This window comes from Haematobia irritans, chromosome 4, assembly GCF_050003625.1.
Source record: "Haematobia irritans isolate KBUSLIRL chromosome 4, ASM5000362v1, whole genome shotgun sequence".
In the NCBI taxonomy this organism is placed as follows: Eukaryota; Metazoa; Arthropoda; class Insecta; order Diptera; family Muscidae; genus Haematobia; species Haematobia irritans.
In genome coordinates, this window is record NC_134400.1 from 63,545,164 (window position 1) to 63,572,260 (window position 27,097).

The 27,097-nt window shown below is 36.3% G+C and overlaps 3 protein-coding genes across 4 annotated transcripts in view; 2 read left to right on the top strand and 1 right to left on the bottom strand.

Annotated features, from left to right (window-relative positions):
* Window positions 1-27,097, top strand: part of LOC142232825 (limbic system-associated membrane protein) — a 320,310-nt gene that overhangs the window by 265,745 nt on the left and 27,468 nt on the right. The window lies entirely within an intron of this gene.
* LOC142232826 (uncharacterized) lies at window positions 16,382-17,701 on the bottom strand. Its single transcript, XM_075303516.1, has 2 exons — window positions 16,612-17,701; window positions 16,382-16,520 (listed from the first exon to the last, which is right to left on the bottom strand). The coding sequence occupies exons 1-2, from the start codon at window positions 17,608-17,610 to the stop codon at window positions 16,509-16,511; spliced, it is 1,011 nt and encodes a 336-aa protein (XP_075159631.1). The 5' UTR covers window positions 17,611-17,701; the 3' UTR covers window positions 16,382-16,508.
* LOC142232828 (uncharacterized) lies at window positions 24,884-25,649 on the top strand. Its single transcript, XM_075303517.1, has 2 exons — window positions 24,884-25,062; window positions 25,124-25,649. Exons 1-2 carry the CDS (start codon window positions 25,003-25,005, stop codon window positions 25,619-25,621), a joined length of 558 nt encoding a protein of 185 aa, XP_075159632.1. The 5' UTR covers window positions 24,884-25,002; the 3' UTR covers window positions 25,622-25,649.

Consider the following 27,097-nt stretch of genomic DNA (forward strand, 5'->3'; position numbering starts at 1 on the left):
GATTTGAATGGCCCAAAGCTATTTAACGCCCATTGTATTCTAGATTCTGATACAATTTCCTCGATACGAAATGACCGCTGAGCCACTGTGGCACCGGCAGAACATGGTTCAACCGTCTGATATCCAGGAAAATGTGTGTCCTATAGTACCTCTAGCGTCCCCTCACTGGACGTTGTCCAATTGCCCTCCGATATTTTAATGAAACCTGGAGCGGAGCTCGTGGATGCTAGCACCTTCCGTAGTCTGGAAGCCTCGGACGTATTCTCAATACTGCTGCAGCAATCATTCCAAGAGTTATGCTGAGCCTTTCTCAGTTCTCGCTTGTATCCTCTCAGATTCTTCTTGTAAGCGTCCCAATCCTCAGGAGCTCTGGTGGACTTTGCTTTGTTAAAGAGCTGCCTGCAGGATTTCCTCATATTACTTAACTCCGTAGACCACCATGGTGGTCGATTTTCCCCCCTTGGCTTCCCTCTAGGGCATGCAGCTTTCAGCGAGATGTTGAAGGCCTTAGTAATACGCTCCACTGCGTGTTCGATATCTTGCACAGTGCTCACAGTGCAAGATATCGAACAGTGTTCGATCGATTCCCTATACCTATTCCAATCAGCTTTCTTAACATTTGGCGGAAATATGGTCTTTGAAGTACGAACAGCCAAACTTAAACTGATGTAGCGATGATATGAGAAGCTATGTTCCCTCAAAACTTGCCACTCAGATATCTTATCATTCAGTTCCGGAGAGGCCAATGCGACGTCCAACACCTCTTGCCAGTTTTTGGTGACGAAGGTTTGCGCATCTCCCTTATTGCAAACTACCAGGTTAGTACGCAAAATAAACTCTATTAGCGACTCTCCCCTTGCATTAGTATCACTACTTCCCCAAATACTATGAATTCCATTTGCATCGCATCCCATAATGAGTTTTGTCTTTGTTTTCAGTGACGGTACAAGTGTAATTTCCAATTTCCTGTTATGTAATTTTTACTTTATGATAATAAAGTTTCGTAAATTTGGATCAAACCTTGTTCCCTTTCTGGACTGGGATCGTATTCAAGTTGGACTAAAATTAAAATAAATAATTTGCCTAATGTAGACGAGGGGAGCCTTTGCAATCTAGCTAACAGTCGGGTGGGGGGGTTCAAGTCCCATTGAGCACAATTGAATACTAATCCGGACATGACTAAAACTTTTATTTTAGACTCCCGAGTACACCGATAAATAACTAAAAAAACTACATTAACGGCCATTTTCATGTAGCTCCGTTAGGCTTTAACTGCCAGTTAACAGAAAGAAAAATGGAAATATCTTTTCTCCGGTTAACTTTAACTGAAAAATTTTCAGCAGTTAAGTTTCTAACTGGCATTTGGAATATATACGCAAAATGACAGATATGTAGATATCACGGTTTAAAAGTTCGTTAGCTAACGTAGCACTAACGGAGCTTCATGAAAATGGGGGTAAATGGATTTAATCTAACCTTAATCAAATTCCCCTTAAAGATTAGACAATGAAATCTAACAATCAAACAAGTCAAACACCTGGCTGCTGCTTTTAAGCTTTACGCAATCCGAAAAGATTCTAAGCTCCAATAAATAAAATCCCCAATTCGTTAACTTTTGGGCCGATATTTTTTCAGTATTGAGCCAGTATTGAGGTGCACGTGCAATTCCTATGAATGACGGTCTATTAATTTCTAATTTTCCAAGGCTCACGATGTTCAAGACAATAAATACCTTGTTTAACACAAACTGTATTTAAGAATTTGAAAAAAAGTCTCTTTGTCCTTTCCACGAAATTTTATAGATGATTTAAATATTTTTGGATTTCTTTAACAGAGAATTATATCATCTAATTTAATCACCGTAAAATCTTTCTTAACAATTATTGAACGGAAGCAGGGACTAATTCTCGTTTTGTTCTTAATAACAGGAGACACGGAATGAATTGACATTGGTAATCGCAATTATCTGTCTACCTGTAAAAAAAATATTCGCAAGTGGAGATATTAAAATTAATAATAAGTACAAAAAAACAAATTAATTAAATTTTCCCATACTGGTGTTCGAACCGCCGTCACCTGTATTGTAAGTCGACTACACTAGCTCTGTGCTACGCCAAGCTGGGCTGCTGCGTGAACTACAGCTTAAGTGATGCTGACTCCATACATGTTTGTGTTCCCACTATTTCTATTTTTACTATTCCCTTTCTGATGGTCCGACATGTATGGAAAGAAATGAGTATCAATTGAAGCGAACATCGATGAGCTGATAATCCCATCAAACATTTCGCATGGTATTTACCATTAATAACCAAAATGAGTTAACTCACACATTACACAAGGAGGCATCTCCCTATCATGTCCCATGTAGACCGAAGATACCCAGTAGTTGCATTTGGATATCTCTAGACTGGCTACGACAGTGTCTGCATTGCTCAATGAAGGAAGCAGAAACACGTTTATTTCGTTTTTAGCAATTATACATGCTCGATTTATATATTTACCTGTATTATGCAAAAGTTTGAAACCACGAGTGCTTAATTCACAGATCTTGTTCTTATATATGTATGGTTCTTGAATAACAACTATATCTATGTCTCCTTTCATCAAAATAACTTTTAGGGCAGCATAAGGGGCCTTACAATCGTGAAGATTTCTCTGGAGGAACCGTAGAACCATTCAAATTTTCAACCACCGTCACATGCGCCGCTTCAATTGAGTCATCAAGGACTTCCTCTTCACAGATCTCGGTGACTCGCGCAACAACCCGCGCTCCAGCTTTGTTGAGGTTTGAGCCTGTAGGGACTTCCCGCATACGATGTTCGTCAATGTCTGCAGTTTTTATGTCTCCTTCGGCTTCGCAAGATTTTTGTTCTTCTAACTCTACCGGAGGCTTGTTCGTTTCGGAATCCTTTGGCTGATCGCTTTTGTATACCTTCATATGGTTGTCATGAAAGCCATAACATACACGTCCTTGGGTCTGGGTTATATGTGGCAGCGACTCAATGTTCAATATAAACACCGCATGTCGTGTTGGTCCATCCACCTCATCCAAACGACCAACCTTCCAATCGGCGGCTGGAAGATCTGGTTACATTCCTTTAGTCCGTATAGTATTGACTCAGGATCAGGAGGATTTGCAGGTATCCATTCATGTGCTCTAGGTTTAGCCGGTATGCCTTTTCTATCGACTAACTCCAAAGCGGCTCCTTCCCAAACTTCACCAATTAGCATCAAAGCAGATTTAAAGCAATCCATAGACCTCTGGTCCGCAAATGCTATTAACGTATATCGTCCTTGATACCATCCAGCATCTTGCCGTCGAGGACTTTGACCGGGAAACTTTTTTCGCAACTCCGAGTAGACACCAGACATCGCATTCTCAATTTCCCCCCATTTTGGCTTTGGAACCATACCGTCCAATGCTCCTTTATTAATGGGCTGTCTTTTGCAACTGAGGCAAACGATCTTTGATCTCGTTTAGAGGATGGCAGTTCATCCGGTGATCGCTCCCTTTTGCCAGCCTCAAGAATCCCTTGAGCCCATTTTAAGGAATCGCTTTGCTTAGCCGACAACGTGCTTGGGTCGACAGATCGTAATTTCTTCAGTATAAACAAAGCATTTCTGCGTTCGTTGAATCTCTTTCGTGAGGGATTACCTCCTTTTGATGTCGTTACCTTAGAAAAGGTTCGACTTTCCAAAGTGTCGACCCGTCTACAGGTCGACTAATTAGACCTGACTCTTGGTCACTGCCCAAATTTATAACTTCAGTCGATAACCGTCCACTGGGCCCTGAAGTTAGCAACCCAGTGGATGACTTTGAATTTCGCTGCATGGCGGTTTAATTTTCCTCCACACGTTAAATTCGTAATAGGTACATATTACTATGAAATAATCCGCTATTAAAAACACGTCCGTTCAGTTCGACGGTTGAGTAACGACTAGAAGACTTGAAGAAGTAATTGAGCAAACTGGAGCATCCGACTACAGGAAACAAAGCTCAATTGCAAAAGCGACTACTAGAAGAGTTCGAACGGCGAAAAATTGATATTGAGACGCAGGAGTTTGATTATAAGGAAGACATTGATGAATCAATTCTTGTCAATACCAGCAGTGTACTCGTAGAAACTCCATCTGTGGCTTCGAGTGTTGTAGATTACACATCAATGCTCAATGTTTTGAGCAAAATGATGGAAATGAATTCTAGAAACTTATGGAACAAAACGCTCTAAAAATGGAAGCGAATTCTAGAAAAATGCTGGAAAGAAATTCTCTAAAAATGGAAGCGAATTCTAGAAAAATGCTGGAAGAAAATGCTTTAAAAATAGAAGCGAATTCTAGAAAATTGGAAGAAAAATTCGACGAAAATTAAAAACAGATGGACGAAAATTCTAGGGCCCAAAAATTAAAACTCCTGTTTTTGATGCCTCAAATTTACTTGATGTTTTCAAATTCCAATTTGAGACGGTGGCATCCAGAAACATGTAGAATGACAACGACAGAGCATTTGAACTTCTGTTGGCATTGAAGGGTAATGCTGCCGATGTAATACAAAGTATCCCAACATCTTCCAGAAATAACTATAAAAAAAATAGCTTCACTACAATGAAAATACAGTGGAGAACACAAACAAGAAATCTTCAGAATGGAATTAAGAGGAAGATTCCAGAAATCAAATTAGACTCTACAAGACTTTGGAACAGAAGTTGAGCGGCTGGTGCTATTGACATACTCAGGAGAGAGTCACCCACTTGTGGACCGCATCAAATTTGAGACCTTTGTAAATGGCATTCGAGACCCAGATATAAAATTTGCAACATATGCGTCACAAAAGGCTAAATTCGCATAAACGGTAACATTTGCACTTGCACAAGAAACTGCGAGATTGCTGGCACGACCTCAAATTCACAAAGTACGCAAAGTGATGACTGAGTTTGACGAACCAAAGTCCGTTATAGAGTCAATGAAAGAGGTTGTTAAGCAGGCTATGCAGAAAATAAAACTGAATGAAAAAAGTCCAGGATGAAATGCTATAACTGTGATAAGCCTGAACAACCAGCTCGGGAATGTAAAGCACGACGCAAACGTTCAAGATCAACATCGCCATCCCCATCAAACAATAACCATAAGAGGGTGATTCCACAGTCAAGTGAGTCACCTTTAAACTAAATCGAGCTAGTTCAGCGGGGCAAGAGCTGGCTCCCACAGACGATGTCCCCACCATCATTTAACTATTGCGGGTGTTATTAATGGCGACAAGCGTACTTTGACATTGGATACTGGTGCATCAAAGTCTATCATCAGATCTGATTTAGTAAAAGGAAAAGTTACACCACTGTTTGGAGTCAGGCTACAGGGGAATCCGCAACAGTGTATGGAAAGGTCGCCGTAAAGTTAACTATTGCTAACAAATCCGTTAATTATGAGTTCATAATGGCCGATATAGTAGACGAAGTTATAATTGGAGCTGATTTCATGATTGCTTTCGGTCTCAATCTGGATATGAAGCGTCGTGTAATGTCATGGTGTGATACCGAAATAGCGGTAAACGTGGGGTACGGCGAGGATACACCTATCAGACGGTTGACAACGAGCCAGCCAGAGTCAATACCGTAATACAGTATACCGAAGCAATTATATGGGTTTCTATGAATGGAGATTGTGAAGTCGGCCAATTGTGAGTTGTTGAACCAGTAGAAAACAAAAACAAAAAAATCTTGATAGCAAATGCCCTGGTAACAACGAATGAAGAGAGATTGATACCAATTCGTGTCTTGAACTTGTCTGACGATCATGAGCATATTGGAAAATTTTCTGACATTGGCAAATGTACTTCTGCCGAAGCAATAGTCAACTTGGAAAGCAAATCGCCAAAGACACATGATGAAGCGAAACATCTGGAAGGTTATGTCGATGCTTGGCCACGTCATCTATCACTCTCCGAGAAAAATAAAGCCAAGCAATTGTTATGGAAAAATGCCTCAGCCTTTGCCATTGAAAAGAAAAATCAAGGAAGAACATCCGTGGTGAAGCATGAAATAAATACCACAGAAGAAGGACCCACCACCAAGGCCGTATTCAGGGGGGGGGGGGGGGTGAGGGGGATCAAACCCCCCCGAAATGAATGAATATATCGAAGATGTTGGAGAAAAGCTGGAGGTTTTATTTTGAAAAACGCTTGCCTATAAAACTTGCACAAATCATAGAATACTAGTTGAAAAGCCCGTCAAACGACGATTTTTGTTCTCGCACCACAAATTTCATTTTTGGAAAATGTATTTATGCTTTTTATGTGTGTTTGTTGTTCTTTTTGTGAACATGACTCGCTTTGTTTGGCCATAGCAACAACAACGAAACAGCCAAACACACATGTGTAAATGAAATGGCGCAAAACCTGCGAAAAGAACCTGCCTAAATCAGCGATGGTAGCAATAAAGAGATTTTTCCAAACGTGCATATTCTTTTAAAAATTTTGGTCACTTTGCCAGTTACTCAGGGATGGAAAATACAATTTTTAAGAAAGTACAAAAAAGGTATTTTTTGAGCGGAAAGGTACTTTTATTGCCAAGAGACTGAATTTTAAAGAAAATAAAATTTTGACAAAATTTTCTATAGAAATAAAATTTTGCAAAAATTTCCTATAGAAATAAAATTTTTACAAAATTTTCAATTGAAATAAAATTTACAAAATAAAAAAATAAAAATAAATAAAATAAAAAATCGATAATATAGAATCGCATTCTTTTTTCGACTAAAACTTTCTTGAAGTTCAATAAAATCCTGTTCTTGACTATGTCTTTTACAAAATCGAGATTTTCTTCCCACATGAACATGTCTGTTTTGCCAATTTGTAAAAGACTATTAGCAAATAAGGTTGATAAAGACATTCTCAAAATATTAAAATATTTTGTCAAAGCTATTGTACCATAAATCTGATATCGACTCAAAAATGTCTACACAAAAGGTACAAAATCATTCGCGGGGGTTCTACGGTACTGACCGGGGTGAAAAAGGTTTGAAAAAAGTACTATAGTACTGCATTTTCCATCCCTGCAGTTACTACGTGCTCATCCGAACGTTCATTTTCAACAATGAAGAGATTAAAGACGTATCTTAGAAATTCGACTAGCGAGAGTAGACTCAAAGGATTAGCATTAATGTCGGTTCATCGCCGAATAAATGTGCCGACTGAAGAAGTCATTGATTTATTTGCTGCCCAAAAAGCCCGTCGGCTCAATTTAATATTATAACAAGTATATACAGCACTAAGTTCGGCCGGGCCGAATCATAAATACCCACCACCATGAACCAAATATTACGGTTTCCTTTGAAATTTCAGGAGAGCTTGAGGACTTGAGGATATTCCCGAAGATAAATTTAAAGATTTCACCTATGAGGACTATATCAGATTCTGGATTTATAAGAACCATTTTTGTTTGAGTTTTAAAGGAATCATTAACATCTCTTGTAAGTGTACAAGAAAATTATAAAATAAAGTCTTGATTTGAAATCTTAAATCTGTAGAAGTAAAATTTGGAAATTTTACATTGAGTTTCAAGCAATTTTCATGATCAGTGCGCCTTCTACACCCTCAAGAAGTGAAGTCGGTCTATATGGAGGCATTACCAAATGGACCGATAAAAACTTAATCCGATACACGTTTTTGTGAGCTTAAAATACCAGAACATTTACAATTTCAGGCAAATCAGATAAAAACTACGGTTTCTAGAAACCCAAGGAGTTAAATCGGGAGATCGTTCTTATGGGGGCTATACTAAAATATGGACCGATACTCACCGTTTTCGGCACACCTCTTATTGACCCGAAAATACCTCTAGATTTCCAATTTCAGGCAAATAAGATAAAAACTTCGGATTCTAGAAGCCCAAGAAGTAAAATCTTGAAATCGGTCTATATGGGGGCTATACCAAAATATGGACCGATACTCACCATTTTCGGCACACCTCTTTATGGTCCTAAAATACTTCTAGATTTCCAATTTCAGACAAATTGGATAAAAACTACGGTTTCTATAAGCCCAAGGCCCCAAATCGGGAGGTCGTTTTATTGGAGACCATACCAAAACATGGACCGATACTCACAATTTGTGGCACACGTATTTGTGGTCCTACAATACCTCTAGATTTCCAATTTCAGGTAAATTGAATAAAAACTGCGGTTTCTATAAAGTAGAAGTAAAATCGGAAGATCGGTCTATATGGGGGCTATACCAAAACATTTTTGGCACACCTCTTTATGGTCATAAAATACCTCCAGGTTTCAAATTTCAGGCAAATTGGATAAAAATTACGATTTCTATAAGCCCAAGACCCTAAATCGAAAGGTCGGTTTATATGGGGACTATATCAAAACCTGGACTGATATAGCCCATCTTCTAACTTGACCTGCCTGCAGACAAAAGACGAGTTTGTGCAAAATTTCAGTACGATTGCCGTCACCATTCTATGGTGGTGGGTATAAAAATATTGTATACATACCTATGCATAAATAAAATTTTCTACACATGAGATTATATGAATATTTTTTTTTAAAGTTGAACCCCCCCCGAATTAAAATCCTGGCTACGGCCTTGCCCACCACGAAGTGTTCCTCTAGCAAAACGAGATGAGGTTCAAAAGCTCCTTAAGGAAATGGCGGAAAGTGGTGTGATCGAGCCATCATCAAGTCCTTGGTGCTCGCCAGTTGTGCTGGTCAAAAAGAAAGATGGAACTACCCGATTTTGCGTGGATTACAGAAAATTGAATGATGTTACCATAAAGGATAGTTATCCGCTTCCACGCATTGATGACACGTTGGACACACTAGCCGGGACACCATGGTTTTCCACGCTCGATTTTCAAAGTGGAAATTGGCAAGTAGAGATCTCAGAGAAAGACAAAGAAAAAACAGCTTTTGGCGTTAATGGCGGTCTTTGGCAGTTCAATGCAATGCCATTCGGGCTCTGCAATGCTCCGGCGACCTTCGAGCGATTGATGGAGCGGGTACTAAAGAGTTTGCATTGGTAGTCCTGCTTGACATACCTGGGCGATATCACAGTTATGGGCAAAACATTTGAGGAGCACTTTAAGGACATGCAGCGGCTGACAGTTGCTGGACCAGCGCGCTGGTCTACGACTTAACGCAAAGAAGTGTTCCCTTTTCTAACGGGAAGTTAAGTACTTGGGTCATCATGTGACAGCAGAGGGCATATCCACCGATGAAGACAAAATAAAGGCTGTGAGAGATTGGCGGCGTCCACGAAATCCCCATGAATTGCCCAGCTTCCTTGGTTCCTACAGGCGATTCGTACCAAATTTCGCCAGCATCGCCGCTAGCCTCCATAAATTAACCCAAAAAGCTCAGAAGTTCCAGTGGAGTGAAGAAAAGAAAGAGTCATTTCATCATCTAAAAGAACTTTTATGTTCAGCTGCTGTCTTGGCATATCCTATTCCTGGTGAAAAATTTGTTTTGGATACAGATGGTAGCGCTTTCGCAATTGGAGTTGTGTTGTCCCAACAGATGGATGGTAAAGAGCAGGTAATCGGATACTTCAGCCGAACGTTGTCCAAACCCGAAAAGAACTATTGCGTAACGAGAAGAGAGCTGCTAGCTATCGTAGAGAGCGTAAAACATTACCATAAGTACTTGTAAGGACAGCATTTCTTGCTCAGAACTGATCACTCAGCCCTACGATACTTGCTTCAATTCAAGAATCCGGAAGCTCAACTGGCACGTTGGATAGAAAGACTCCAAAGCTACGATTTCAGTATCGAGCATAGAAAAGTTGGCAAACATGGTAACGCTGACGCCTTGTCACGTCGACCTTTTAATGTCTAGTGCACACACTGCTGAACATAAGGAAGAAATCGTTGATGTCCGGCTGTTACACATAGAATCTGGAGTGGACTGGCCAACAGAACAGCGCAAAAGTCCAATCGTGAAGAAAATTATTTCGGCAAAGGAAGAAGATAAGAAACCTAGCAAGAAAGACATCGCAGCCGAAAGTCCACTTATGAAATCATACTGGGCTCAAAAGGACAGTCTATGTCTGGTCAATGGAATCCTGCAACGTAAGTGGGAAAGTGAAAATGGCAAGAATAGCCGAAACTTGATAATCGTGCCAGATTCCAAGGTAAAAGATGTTTTGACGGAATTCCACAATGGTCCCAGTGGAGGTCATTTGGGAATAAATAAAACTGGCGAGAAAGTGAAGCAATGATTTTACTGGGTTGGATGCCAGAAATCAATTGCTGAATGGGTGGAAAACTGCGAGAAGTGCATGAAGACGAAAGCTACAAGGTCGGCGCCAAACCTAATGAGCTCGCCATGGAAGAAAACAGTAACGACATACCAAACACGGCGAAGTTCACGAATCAGTGCGCAACAAAATAAAAATGGTCAGCAAGAGGATGAAGGCTATTTCAATTTTAAATTAACGGAAACTATTTTAAATAAACTTAAATCTAGAAATATCTAATTCGTAACACTACCTCCCGCTTAAGCCTGTTCATCCCGAATAGGCACCGAGTCCGTTCCGTAAGGAGCCAAACGTTCCAGGTGAACAACTTCCATCTTTGACCTTGGGCTGGCATCCTTCTGAATGCGATATACCACATCATTGATTTTCTTGATGACTTTAAATGTTTGAAGTTTAGGGCACAATCCTTTCTTTCGTTGCGGGTTGAACAGTAGAACCAATTGTTCTTCTTGAAAGCCTTCAGTATTCGCCGCACGATCTATCTCGCCTTCTTCATGACCATTTTTATTTTGTTGCGCACTGATTTGTGAACTTCACCAAATGTGTTTGGTATGTCGTTACTGTTCCATGGCGAGATCATTAAGTTTAGCGCCGAATATCAAATCTCCAGGTACCTTCAATTACGTTCCGAATAGAACGTTGACCGGTGTTCGTGACGTAGAATCATGTATGGCAGATCTATAGGACAGCAAAAACTTTGGTATATGCTCATCCCAGTCCCGTTGGCCGTTGTCCACCAATTTTCGAAGATGCTCCTCCAGAGGAGTTGCTGAAGTAGTCCATGACCACAAGGACATATCGGTTTCCAGAATCACTTACTGGGAAAGGGCCTGCAACGTCCATTGATATTCTTTCGAATGGAGCTCCTGGCCTATACTCTTGCATATGACCTCATCTTTTTCGTGTTGAACCTTTCGCCTTCATGCACTTCTCGCAATTTGCCACCCATTCATTCAGCAATTGACGACCAACCCAGTTTATGTAGGCTAGCGGCGATGCTGGCGAAGTTTGGTACGAATCGCCTGCGCAACTCGTGGAGATTCCGAGGACGTGGCCAATTTCTTACAGTTTCGATTTTGTCTTCATAGGTGGATATGCCCTCTGCTGTCACATGATGACCCAAGTACTTAACTTCCCGCTGGGAAAGGGAACACTTCTTAGTGTGAAGTTGTAGACCAACGGGTGACAGTTGCTGGATAAGATCCTTCAAGTTCTTAAGGTGCTCGTCACATGTTTTGTCCATAACTATGATATCGCCCAGGTATATCAAGCAGGACTTCCAAGGCAAACCCTTTAACACCCGCTCCATCATTCGCTCGAAGGTCGCAGGAGCATTGCAGAGCCCGAATGGCATTACATTGAACTGCCAAAGATCGCCATTAGCTGTCTTTTCTTTCTTTCTCGACAATCTCTACTTGCCAATAACCCCTCTGCAAGTCTAACATGGAAAACCATGTTGTTCCGGCTAGTGTGTCCAACGTGTCATCAATGCGTGGGAGCGGATAACTGTCCTTTTTGGTGATATCATTCAGTTTTCTGTAGTCCATGCAAAATCGGTTGCTTCCATCTTTCTTTTTGACTAGTACAACTGCACACTTCACCACAGATGTTCTTCCCTGATTTCCCTTCTCAATGGCAAAGGTTGAGGCACTTTTCTTTATCAATTGCTTGCTCTTTATTTTTCTCGGAGGGTGATAGATGACGTGTCCAAGCTTCGACATAACCTTCCATTTGCTATAAAGATGTTGTTGTTTTTGTTTTCTGCTGGTTCAACAACCCACAATTTTCCGACTTCACAATCTCCATTCATAAAAACCCATATAATTGCTTCGGCATTTGGTGGTATTGGCTCTGGCTTGCTCCTTGTCAAACATCTGGCAGGTGTATTGTCACTTACTATTTCTGCAAAAGTAGCCTTTTGTGACGCATATGTTCCGCATTTTTTATCTGGGTCTCTAATTCCATTCACAAAGGACTCAATCTTGATGCGGTCCACAAGTGGATGGCTTTCTCCTGGATATGTCAAAAGCAACAACCGCTCAACCTCTGTTGCAAAGTCTTGTAGTCTCATTTGATCTCTGGACTCTTCCTTTTAATTCCATTCTAAAGATGTCTTGCTTATGTTCTCCGGCGTACTTTCGTTGAAGTGCCGCTATTACTTCATTATAATTATTTCTTTGTACCACATCAGCGGCATTGTCCTTCAATGCCAATAGAAGTTCAATTAGTTTGTCATTGTCATTCCACAAATTTCTAAAAGCAACCATTTCGAATTGGAATTTGAATACATCAATTGAAGTTGAGTCATCGAAAACAGGAGGTTTGGTTTTCGAGCCTTCGATAACTCGCGATGGACCACCTTTAATTTCCAGCTCTGACATTTTTTTTCGATGTGTAGAAACTTCTCATCATGAACCATAATTTTCTCACCCACAGAAAGAATTTTCTTATCAGGCTCACTAATTCGGCTTTCGATATGGTCCACACGCTTCTCCATGCCTTCAGCAATTTGTTGAAGATTCTCATTTAGAATTCTAGAATTTTCGTCAATCTTTCTGGAGTCTTCCTCAATAATTTTTCTAGAATCCTCTTCCATTTTTAAAGAATTTTCTTCCATCAGTTTTCTAGAATTCTCTTGCATTTTTAGAGAATTTTCTTCCACCATTTTGCTCAAAATATTGACCATCGATGTGTAATTAACCACTTGAAGCCATCGATGGAGTTTCCAAGGTGCTGGCTACTACTGATTCGTCAAGATCTTTCTTATAATCAAACTCATGTGTTTCGATATTAATACTGCGCCGCTCGAACTCCTCTACACACAAAAATTTTTTTTTGATTTCAATCACGAAAATCGCGGATTCAATCATTTTTTTAATTGAAATGTCTTCAATCACGAAAATGATAGTATCAATCACCCATTTTGATTTTTAACAATAAATTCAATCACAGTTTTAATTGAATCAATTAAAATTTTAATTAATTTCGCGACAAAAATCAATCAACTATTTGATTCATTCAATTAAATAATTATAGTAGAGCGCACGGTTACAGCGGAAGTAGAACTCTTTATTACTAAATGTCAATAACATAAGGAATACAATAAATGTCATAATACATAAATATATACAAATAGGGATATAATAGGATTTGTAGATTACATGATAGTATAATCCCAATACTCCTCCTTAATCTGGATATTCTATTGAAGCCCCATTGCCTTTCTGAATAATTCCAATTTATTCTTTTCAAGCGGTTTTGTTAGGATATCAGCAACCTGTTCGTTTGTGCTTATGTAGTTCACTTTAAACTTTCCATTTTGTAATTGATCTTGCACAAAGTGATGACGAACATCAATGTGTTTAGTTCTGGAATGGTCTCCACTTGCTGATGCAATCGATATGGCACTTTGATTATCGCAAGCTATTTGCATCGATTTTGGACTCGGGTAAAAATGTGATTCTATACCACTCCACCATATTGCTTCTTGAACAGTTGCTGACAGAGCAATGTATTCAGCTTCACACGATGAGAGTGCTACGGTTTGTTGCCGTTTTGAGCACCAGGATATGGCTCCCCCTTGAGCGATAAAGACATAGCCTGTCGTAGATTTCCTATCATCAACACTACCAGCCCAGTCTGCGTCAGTGTATCCGATGATATCACTTGTCTCATCTTTCAAGAAATTCAATTTTAATTTTGAGGTGCCACGCAAATACCTTAAAATATGTTTTACTGCTAACCAATGATGGGTTCCAGGATTTGCGTTGAAGCAACTCAATTTATTTACAGCGAATGTAATGTCTGGTCTAGTACATTGAGACAAATACATAAGACATCCGATAGCTTCCTGGTACGGAATATTTTCCATTTTCTTCATTTCCTCGGATGTGGTGGGACAGTCATCTTTTGAATATTTTTCACTTGCATTCATAGGTGTGCTGACTGGTTTTGCATTCTTCATTCCAAATTTTTCAAGAATGCTCTCAATATAGTGTTCTTGATCAAGAGAAATTTTACCTTCTTCACGAGTGATTCTCATTCCAAGAATTTGTTTCGCGGCTCCAAGGTCTTTCATGTGAAATTTACGGTTAAGGTGACCTTTTATATTCTTGAGCCATTTATCATTGTTACAGAACAGTAAGATGTCATCCACATATACAGCTACTATAAGTAGTTTGTTGTCTTCGAGTTTGTAAAATACACATGGATCATATTTTGACTTTTGTAGTCCACTAGCTTCTAGTACCTTGTTTAATTCTTTGTTCCAAACTCTGCTTGACTGTTTTAGCCCATACAATGCTTTATTTAGACGACATACTTTTGACGCATTATAATGATCCGTGTATAGCGGTGGCTGTTCCATGTAGATCTCCTCTTCAATATTGCCTTGTAGAAATGCTGTGATGGCATCCATTTGTTCAACTTGTAGATTTAGTTTCGCCGCGATTGCAAAAAGGTATCGTAGGGAACTATGACGTATAACTGGCGAGTACGTTTCATCATAATCCACCCCCTTTCGCTGCGAGTATCCTTTTATGACCAATCGCGCTTTATAACGATCAATGCTACCAGTGACGTCACGTTTGGTTCGAAAAATCCATTTACATTTGATTGCCTTGCGGTTTGGTGGCAATTCTGACATTGACCAAGTATTGTTTTGCATCAGAGATTGATATTCCTCTTCCATTGCCAGCTTCCAGTGATTCGCATCTGGCCGTGCCAATGCTTCTTCTAGCGTCGCCGGATCATCCATGTATGTCTGAAACAATTGTGATGCAGTATTTTGTTTATTTTTAAAATTAATTTCAAAATACTTGCCTTTAAATATGCGCCCCTCATCGCCGTGCTTAACCTTTTGTTGGGGAAACAATTTTCGGCTATTTGGTTGCAATGGAGGCGCCGCCAATCCAGAAAATCCAATAAAGTTGACTTCAGAACTACATGTTGAGTTACCATCTCCTTGTTCATCATTTCGTAAAATATTTTGTTGTTCATCATTTCGCAAAACAGCTGTTTCATACTCATCTGATGATGTACTTTCATTGCCAGTGACGTATTCATATAATCTAACGGGTTTCTTTCGGTTTCTTCCACTCCGTCTTAATGACTGTGTTGCAGTATGCTGCTGCTGAGAAACTTGTTGATTTGTTTTGTTTACGTCGTCCGTTGAATCAGTTGGGGTAATTTCAGTTTGTTGTTGTTCTGCCACTTCATTTCTGTTTATAATTTCAGTTTGACTTTGTTCTTCTAGTGCATTTTCTCTTAAATCTAGACCGACTTTGCTATGTTTTGTCTTGATCGCAAACTTCGCAGGAGTATCTGTAGATATGTTTTCATCAATGAATGATACATTACGGCTTTTGAACACCATGTTTTTATCCGGATCATAAAAACGGTAACCTTTTGTGTGCTCATCGAAGCCTACTAAAACACATTCTTTTGCTTTTACATCCCACTTTTTACGATTTGCATTGGGTATGTGGACCATAGCATTTGTTCCAAAAACTTTTATATGTGACAGATCAGGTTTCCTGCCATTCCACGCCTCTTCAGGAGTGATGCCAGTGCCTTTCGATGGTGACCGGTTAAGTAAATAAACCGAATATGCTGCAGCTTCTGCCCAAAATATTTTTGGCAAATTTGCATCTGCTAACATACATCTCGCTTTTTCAACAATTGATCTGTTGTTGCGTTCGGCAACTCCATTTTGCTCAGGTGTATGTACATTTGTTGTTTGGTGATTTATCCCATTCTCTTTTACTATGCGCCGAAAGGTTTTGTTTACAAACTCCGTTCCATTATCGGTGCGTATGGTTTTTAGTTGTTTACCACTTTGCCTCTCCGCAAAGTGGAAATTTGGCAGCAACTTCACTTTCACTTTTCGTTGGAAGAAAATAAATAAAAATTTTTCGTGTTTTGTCGTCGATAAATGTTAAAAAATATCGACTTCCTCCAAGAGAATGTTCTTCCATTGGGCCGCAAACGTCACAATGTACCACCTCGAGTATCTCCGAAGCTCTATGTGCATTTTTGTTGAATGGCAATCTAATTTGCTTACCCATTGGACAAATTTTACAATCATTCGCGTTGTCATTCGAAAATTCTATGCCAGTTGCTAAACCATTTTTTAGTTTTTGTAAACTTTTGAGGTTAAGATGACCCATACGTCTGTGCCATAAATTGTAACTTGCAGTTGCCCCACATGCAAATGCTTTATTAGTGGTTTTACACTCCAATTTAAACAGACCGTTTATATGTTTTCCTGTAGAAATTACTTTGTTTTCCGGGTTCAACACCTCAACACCGTTTTTGCTAAATATAACACAATGACCTCTCTTCACAATTTGACTTACCGAGAGTAAATTAGTTGACAAATCAGGAATGTGCAATACATTATTTATTTCTATGTCTGTGTCATGACAATCAGGACGTATTGTTGATGTACCAGACGCTTTTATTTGCATTATCCCTTTATTTGCTGTTGAAACTGTTCCAGTTTTTGAATTAATGTTTGTCAACAAATCCGAATTGAACGTCATATGTGATGTAGCACCAGAGTCAAAGTACCAATCGTTGTTGTTGGTTGTGTTTAGCGTCGAAAGAGCAACAGCTGAGTACGCATCATATTTTCTATCACTGCTGTCAGATGTTGGGACTTTCGTGTGACAATATTTTGCTATATGACCATATTTCTGGCATTTCCGACATTTCGGGCCTTTTTTGTTGTTTACTTGTTGGAACTTTCTTTGTGAAGCTTTAAATGCAGATGTTTCGCATGCACTTGGTATTTCTTGCAGAAGTTTTACCTTTATGCTATCTCCAGTGATGCTAATTCCTGAGTTTTCCAAAGCCATAATCATTGGTCGGTATTCATCGGGTAGTCCAGCAAGTAACAATGAGCCAACCCATTCTTCACTTATCGTGAAACCAATACCGTTCAAAGATTGTGCAGTCGTAACAATTTCTTTTACATATACTTCCATCGATCCACAGCTTGCAAGAGACGTTGTGATCAGCTTTCGCAATAATGCTACGCGTCGAGTCAGTCCAGAATCTTCGTATGCTTTTGCTAGCTGGTTCCAAAGGTCTTTTGCTGTTTTTACATTTTGTATGTGAACATAACATACCGGGTCGATTATCAACGTCAGCTTACTTTTCGCTCTCCTGTCTTGATCTGGATTCACATCTTTTTTTGGATTTCCCTGTTCATCGACTTCATAATCGATCGTGGTAGTCCAAAGATTATCTAAATCCAAATAAGCCTGCGCAGCAATTTTCCAGGTGGGATAATTTTCTCTCCCAAAAAGTCTTTCGATAGACAATCCTCCTGTATTACTTTCCGGCTTCGACATGTCGAGATTAGATTGATAATTTAGGATGAATTATAATTTTATTTCTAAGCTGGGAACATAACCTATAGTAGAGCGCACGGTTACAGCGGAAGTAGAACTCTTTATTACTAAATGTCAATAACATAAGGAATACAATAAATGTCATAATACATAAATATATACAAATAGGGATATAATAGGATATGTAGATTACATGATAGTATAATCCCAATAATAATTAATTGAATTTGGCATAAATTTCAATCAAAAAATTTATATATTGCGACCCCAAAATCGTATTTAGTTTTATTTGAAATAAAAGAAAATATGTGTTTTTTATAAAACATATTTAATATTTCATTATTTTTTGAATAATGCAATAGACAAATAAATTTGGTTATTATCATTTGTATTTTGTTCTAATATAACATACAAATACAATTACTATCAATAACAACTATAGGGTGAAAAAAATAAATTATATAAATCATTATCTTCCTTATAATAATAACCATGTAAGCATTTTCCTTCTAATATGTAGATGCGCCTAGATTTCCAATAAATCAGCAGCCTGTAAGCTAAATTAGTTTTTCTGAAAGTAAACAGAATAATTCGAATTTAATTTTGTTCAATTAAAAGTTAATTTTGTTAAACATTACCTGCATAAAATATCAAGTTCAATTCTTAGTTCCAGGCTGCAGATTTATAATCTTTTGCAGTTGTAGTCGGTAATTTAATTTTAGTAACAAAATGTCCTCACATTGAAATCGTCTATTAAAATTTGAACCAATCAAAGACAAAAATAATGGGAAAGCAATGTAATATTTGGTATTATATTGATGATACTTTGCAAATTCTGGAAATAGAAAAAATATAAATGGAAAATACATATTTTTATTATTTTCTGATATTTTTCATATTTTGAAATCCAAAATAAAGAACTTTTTTACCATTACATAATTCAGCTCATTAGTTTTTATATCAGATATACTGCTCTCTACTTGGGTTCCAACTGAAAAAGGCCGGTAAAACAAAAATGCAATTTAATGCCAACGCCACTTCGCAACTTCAAGGTGAATCTTCCAACAAACCCATACCGCTCTTGGTTTTAAGAAAACTAGGAGTGAAAAAATTTTATAATTTTAAAAGATCAATACGGTACCCACTTTTTTATTGCAAACATATTCTTATATATTTGATAAAATTATGGAGTTGATGGGATTGATTGGTCAATTTCACGAAATAAAATTGCTCACTAAAAGAAATGAATAAAAAATATATTATTTTCATTCATTCATACTCCGTTTAGTCCGTTTAATGTAAACAGGCTTCAATGGAAAACGGTATTCACATTTCACAATTTCTTACCTTCAATAAACGTAGATTGTTTTCCATTTTTCAATACCACAAACACAGGTAATTTCAAATGCGTTCTCTCATATGTTTTTTTCAAACCTTTACCACGTGGCCATTTGTTGTTGCACACTTTATTTATTTCAACCCTTTGCTATGATTTGTTGTTGCGTTCAAAATATTTATGCACACATTTTGAATGCAGCAGACAGAATGTCGCCAGTCATGTTTTTCAATTTACGCGAAAAACAAAAACCCAACCGTTCGCTACGAGTTACTTCCACAGCCTGATCTCTCCATCATACGTTGTTGGATAAATACCCATTCTCTTGTTCTCTTTTCGCTCCTTCCATAGCTCAAAATTATTCAATTTCAATCACAAAGGTGATTGGATCAATCACATGTGTAATTGGAAACGGAAAATTTTTCAATCACGTTTGTAATTGAAAATTTTTTCCGAATTGATTAACAAATTGAATGAATCAATTAATATTTTAATTGAAAACGTAACAAATATCAATCATTTTTTTAATTGGTTTTTATACGGATTTGATTAAATAATTAATTGAATCAATTAACATATTAATTGAATCCGTTTCCAAATTCAATTAAATGTTTAATTGAAAAAATTTTGGTGATAATTTTTTGTGTGTAGTAGTCGCTTTTGTAATTCAGCCTTATTTCCTGTAGTCTGCAACTTCATTTTGTCAATTCCTTCTCCAAGTCTTCCACTCGAAACCCATTAAACTTCATTGCAGTTTTTTTTCGTTATCCCACTTCTGATACCAATTGCTACGTTGTTATATTGAGGCGTATTTAATGACCCGATAATTAAAACATATTTCTTTTCAAATAACTATAACTAATAATAAGAGAGAGGTTCACCAATGTGGTATCACAATGGACTGAATAGTCTAAGTGAGCGTGATACATCGGGCTGCCACCTAACCTAACCTAACTATAATTTACAATTTATTTGCTTAACTGATACCCAATAAACACAGGATGAGCGTTTTTCAAATGCAACAACTTTTTAGTTTGAGGGTAAATATAATTTTGAACATAAATTCAACTTGATTTGAAACAGCTCATCTTCAATATATCTTCAAATTGATTGCGAATTACTTCCAATTTGCCAAAATGTTGATGAAATCTTTGAAAAGGTGTTGAAGATAATATGAGAAAACTTTGACAAAACACTACGCTAAAATGCAACGAAAAAACCATGTGGTTTTCAATACTTATTTGTGCAACGAAGTTCGTGGTCAATTGGAAGAAATAAAAAAATTAGAAAATTTTAGACAAATAACTGAATTTACTCCAAATAATTTATAATAATAGGTAAGTGAAAATAAAAAAACATTAAGGAAGTCACTAAATGTATATCTCTTTGCAGAAAACTAAAATTATGGATTCTACGTTCTTGAAAACATTAAAAAGCTGACCGATGAAAAGATGTTGGACAATTGGCTGTGACTGCTTCAAATAGTTTATAATAATTGGTAAGTCAATATGAAAAATTAAAAGAAGTCACAGACTTGTAAGTTATATGAAAAGATGATGTACAGTGGGAGAAAAGATGATTCACTTTGTAAGAGGAAATTTCCCAAATGTTTTCCCCATAAGGAGTTAGCATAAAGCAAAATTGAGTTATCTCTCCCAGCCAGATCTATACTAAAGGCTGTGGAAAGGTTCATTCGCCCGAACCGAAACATGTACAGTCCAGGCGTGTATAGATTTGTATCTGGCGTTTTCTTTTCAATGGCTCTATTAACCATGTTCCTTAATCTATATCTGTCCATAAAGCTCGAAAAATAATTGTATAATTAGAAGTCACTAAATTTAAATCTTTTTGCAGAAAACCAAAATCATTGGATGCTACATTATTGCAAACATTAAGAAGCTGACCAATGAAAACTGAGTGGCTTATCGACAAGAAAAAGTTTCCAGAAACCTTTCAAAGTGCAACCAATTAAAATTGTTTAAAACAACCAGTTGTTAAAATCAACAACTTCTGGATGAAAATGTGCATCACATCGTCAGTTTAATTTACATCCTATTATCAGTTTAAAATGGAAATTTTGTGAATTCCTTCTGCTGGAAATCTATTCTAACACGCGGTCCAGCACGTTCTAATTTCAAATGTTAATGCTGTTTTATGACACCAACAGGAAGGAAATCGAATTATCAATGCAAAAGTGTTTACAAATAATGTTTAAGATATTTAATGTTTTGTTGTTTTGTTCTTATTTGTTGATATGTTAAATAAGATTATTATTTTTCAATTGGTATTGTAGTGTATTATGTAGTGAAGTGTATTATTATATATTTTATTTTGACGAAAATGAATAAATTATACAAAATTCATAGAATTTTGGTTTTGACTTTCAATTTGAAGTGGGGATATCATTCATACAAATTTTGGTTGAAAAGTATTTGCAACGATGTTAATTTATAATTTGACTCAAAAATTGTTTGAGAAATTATTGAGTAGCGATGCATTTCAATTTGAGGATAACACTTGAGACATTATTGCTAGTGTGTTGAAATTTACTATTGAGGGTAATGTCTGTTTTTTGTTGAGAACTCGATTTTCTCAACAATTTCTCAACTTGTATATTACCCTAATCCTTTGAAAAAATATTTGAAAAATTGTTGAAATTTAGCATTTTTCAAACGTTTGTGTTTATTGGGGTGTTTCATTCCAAATGTATGTGTTTGTTCGTTTTATGGCGGTCTATATGGCGGTCATAAAGAGAAATAAATCGATATTAACCACTTTTATCATATATTTTCACCAAAAAGCGTTAATCAATTTATCAATTATTAAGTTTTTCTCTATTAATGAATGCCTTTTCCCACAAAACGAAAGGTTTGTGCAAAGTGAGTGGATTTGACATTTCTGTTCGACAAAATGCGAACGAATGGAGTTAGAGAAACCCAATTTTAGTGGTAACGTTACGTTTTCGTACGCATTGATTTTCGTCTGACTTGTCGTTTAGATAGAGCTTAGAGAAACCGAAATCAGCTGATTTTCGTTTTGTATGCGAACGAACAGCAGAATTCGGATATCAGAAATAGGCTGTTAATAAAACTAACAGCTTATTTCTGATAAATGCAATTGCGTATGAACGGTAGTCACTCACTTTCGTCTAGATTTGGGTTTCTCTAACTTCCTTTCGTTCGTTCGCATGCCTTACGTTACTGTCAATTGCTAACATTACCAGATCTCAATTACTTCAATTAATTGAAAAAGGCCCATACATTTTAAAAATTATTTTCCATAAAAATCAATCTGGCATCGCCGTCCATTTGGCAAACTTTTCCCGCTTCTGATATTTGGTTTAGCTCAATATTTTTTTTTAAACAAATTACCACGCGCATAGAGATAAGGATTTGTATTTCCATTTTTCTACAATAATTACAGTTCAGTTCTCCTTTTAATCAGTGTTTCATTCGAAATGTATGTGTTTGTTCTTGTTAGACTTTCTCATGCTTGCATGGATTTTTGTATGGGTGAGTGGTTCATATTTGCATGATTTGACATCGGTTTTGGTCACTCAATTGCTTATAACTTTGTGATTTTTCGGTTATTACTACTTATTACTTATTACTTACGTTAGAGTATCATCTATACGACCATGAAGAGAAACCGGACGTTTTTCAATGGTTTGTACTATTCCGGGAGAAAAAGGTCACTGTTTCACATGATATTTTTGAAAATATGCCTTTTTGCATCGATATTTTTTTTAACCACTTATGTTAACTAATCACAGATTCAATTATACACGATTGTTCGTCATCTCAATAGCTTTCATTTAAGTAGCAACAACGATATAATCGGACATTTCTAATTCGAAATATAATTTGTTTAGTGAAAAAAGACCGAAAACCTAAAAATAACGGGATATCTCAAAAACTGTTCTATAATTTTTTTTTAATTTTTTTCGAATTCAGCAGATCAAAATACATAAGAACAGTCAACTCTCATCAAATGTACATTTTCAGTGTAAACTAGTGTAATTAGTCAATATGTTAGTATCGATATTGGTATTAATCGAACTGGAATGTCAAGTCTATTGTTATTAAAAACACATCACTAATATAATGGATTTCATCTAATTTCTCGAGCTAATTTTCCACGCATTTTTCAGTAAAATAACAAAGCAAAGTTTAAGATGACGATATATTTACGTAATAGGTATGAATTCTGTAGGTCTATTTCTGCAGTTCTCTTATTTGGTTTAGTATTTGGAAACATTGCATCAAAACAGTTTTTTTTTTTTATTAGAAAAGCTCGCTTATATATATTGACATATAATGATATACGAAAAAGCATAAAACTGTGAATAATTATATGCAATGTCCAAAACAAGCATTTTACAATTGTATCAAAGAGTTAAAGAAGAGTACATCCTACAATACATTTTTGCATTTTACCAAAGACTTCCCACACCCTCAAAAAAAATCGCTTCTGTAACATATAACCCAAACACATTTTGCTTCAAGCATATATATTTTCAGGATTGGTCCAAACAAAATATTGTTTGTATTGTTCAAACATATTAAGTTTCACCTTAGGGCATACACTGGTAGTAAAAAATTTAATGAAATTTTCTTTCTGTGGATATATTTTTAAGGCGCCAATTGATTACTTCCATTATTTTACTTGCAGCATACTCTCTAGGTCTTTCTTTCTAAATACATATATGTTTATAAGCTATTTCTAAGTTAATATATGTTTGCATCCAAGCATATTATATTTACAAAAATTTTATGTCCCAAACATAATATGTTCTAACATATTAACATATATGTCCCAAACATGTTATGCTAGTTTATGAACATTATATGCTTGCACTTAAAAATATTGTGTTAAAAAATTTGAGTTCCAAACATATAATTTTTACACCCAAACATATCCCGGAATCCCCATCAAGTTTTTTCCACTTCCGAAGCAGTCCTTTTAGACAAGTCCATAAACATTTCTCTTAAAGCGCATCCCGGATCCCATATCGATTTGTTTTCACATCCCATGCAATCCTTTTGGACAAGTCTTAGAAAGTATGGAGTTAGGCCGTTTTATGTGAAAATTTAAGTTTTGGACAATTAAATCTCTCAAAAAAGAATAGAAAATCAATAAAAAGAGTAAAAAAAATAATAAAAAAAATCATCCCCGCTGGGATTTGAACCTGTTCCCTTTGAATTATTCACTTCCATGGAAGTTCTTTTGAGAAGGTTTAGTAAATTACGATAATTTTTAATTTGTTGCTGATTTTGAATGGAAAAATTATATTTATACAAAAATTGTTGCCGAAAAAAATATAAACGATATATAAATGTACAACATAAAAATATTTTTTTGTACAAAAATACTTAATAAAAACATTGCCGCTGCTGAGATTTGAACCAGCTTTCTTTATTATTTCATTCATAATAATAAAGAACATCTCAGGAAGTAGTTAGAATGTCATGCCGTGGTGGCATATTAGGTTCATATCACAAACATTTGAGTGTGCTAAGGCGTTCTGTTATAGTGCCAACAGACCCAGGTTCAACTCCCGGTGGAAGCGAAGAAGTTTTTCAATTTGTAAAAATTAGACAATCAGAAAATAAGAGTGTAACAAAAAATACTGATACAAAAAAGTGAAATAGGAAAACAAAAATTGTTTTTTAGTTTTTTTTTTAATTTCTTTATCCAAATGAACTTCCAATTTCCAACCTCCTTTTAGCAGTTGTAGCAACTAAGAGTTGACAGTTGTGACACCCAACAAATTCGGTCGACTCAATCGAATGATGGGAAACCCAACTAATACTATATATGGAGTTGGTTGTGGCAGACGATGAAATTGGTCGTTGATCCCTTCTTCATTTGGTTGTATCTTTCAACTTTAAAACACCATGACCGAATTGAATAACAACAATAAATAACAATAACAATTTTTGTTGATGCGAAAGAAAAACATATATTTTCTGTGGTTGTATGTGTGTAAATCAAGTTGATGGTGTTTTGATGAACTGAAGATGGTGAATTTTTTGTTTTGTGGTTTAGTTTGACTTATGCCGTTGTCAGTTGCAAATGTACTCCCTTCTTTAATCGTATTTGATGTTTTTCTTAAGGTAAATATAAATTATTATTAAAAATACTAGAAATATATCGAACTAGGTGTATATTATTTAGATGGACTATTCCCAAAACTACAGAGAAGCATGGGAAGCAGAACCCTTGTTAAAGAAATGGGTAAAGCCTACAAATGATGACAGAAAAGCATTGTGTTTTTATTGTAAATGCGAAATTAGTGCAAGGTACTCCGATTTGGTTCGGCATGCAAAAACCGATAAACATGAAAGAACAGCAAAATCTATTACAAATCATGGGTTGAAGCAACCAGAAATCAGCTTTGCAACAACGCCAAATGAGATGCAGAGAAGCCAGGCGAAGTTAGCTCTTTATACTGAGATTCATATATCGTTCAACTCGATTGATCATTTGAGCGCAATTTGTAATAAGGAGTTCAACAATAGCAAAGCTGTGAACTTTTCCATGCATCGAACAAAGTGTTCAAATATTATCAATAACGTGTTGCCACCTCATTTCATTCGAACTCTTTTGGCAGATCTGAATGAATCTAAATTTAGCCTTATTTTGGACGAAGGTATGAAAGTATATGGCTATTGAAAGTTGCTCATAATTTTGTAATACGCGTTCTAACCCAGTTTTTTAACGTAATTATTTTTCATTTCATTTATTTATTTATTGGCATAATAGTACAACAAGTATGAACTTATAGACTGTACTACAATATGATTGAACATTTCATAATTATTTGATAAAATATAAAAATACTTAAAAGATAGAAAATATTAATTTGTTTTAAAGTTGACAACGAATTTAATAGAAAACACAAGTATGCATATATTATAATTATTTTTGTATATAAAATATTATTAAAGTGTGTCACTAAAAACTATTAAACAGCTAACAAATTAAAAAAAAAATTATAATAAATAAATAAATAAATAATAAAAAATAGCAAAAATAATAAAAAAAGAATAAAAAAGTTGAACATAAAAACAGACATACACACAAATACGATTTGTTGCAAAATTAAAATTTAATCAAATAGAAGGAAAAAAAAATAATTAAATCAATCCATCAAAGTAAAGTGACGTCGTAATTCCCTCTTGAATTGAGGGAATAAGTGCTGCGTTCGCAGACTTAAAGGTAAATTATTCCACAATCGTATAGCAATTATGAAAAATTGTCGATCTGAAACCAAATATCGGGATCTAAAAGGTTTCAAACATCGTAGTCTCGGAGATTGGGTAAAGATCAATCGTTCAAACAAATATTTCGGCTTAGAGTAATGAATAAGTTTATGTAAAAAGATTAAACATCTAAACTCCAGTAGCTTATTGAACGACATACCATATAAATCTTTCGCATAACATGATATACTCTGAAACCTGTTAACACCATACACAATTCTTGCAATATCATTGGTAACTGTGCGCAATTTCCTCACATGATTTGAGTCACAATTCACATAAACTTCACAACAATACAACAGTCTGGACAACAAGTAGGCATTGGCAATATCACGACGAACATTCACAGGAATAAAAAAATTGAACAGGCCACAAAGAACGAAGCATTCCATACACAGTACCTATAGTATTGTCTATATGTCTATTCCATGAAAGATCATTGTCAAAAATAACACCTAGATTCCTAACATGTTAGGTTAGGTTAGGTTAAAGTGGCAGCCCGATTAAATTTCAGGCTCACTTAGACTATTCAGTCCATTGTGATACCACATTTAACTAAAAGTACCTATTACATTTGGGCACTTCTAAACCACTGAACCTTCTCTATTATTTACTTTTGTGGAACCAACCAGATTGCTCCAAAAACATTAACAAACTGCTTAAGTTAACGTTTTCCAGGTCAGCCAGTAATCTGAAGCTATATGCTCCTAAAATTCGCTTACGCCTTACACAAAAAGCAGGACACTCACACAAGAGGTGTTTAATTGATTCCTTTTCCTCCACATCATGACAGCTTATACAATAGTCATTATACTTCACACCTATAGTTTATAAATTTGCCTATCAGGCAGCGACCCGTTATAGCAGATATCAGGAGTGCTATCTG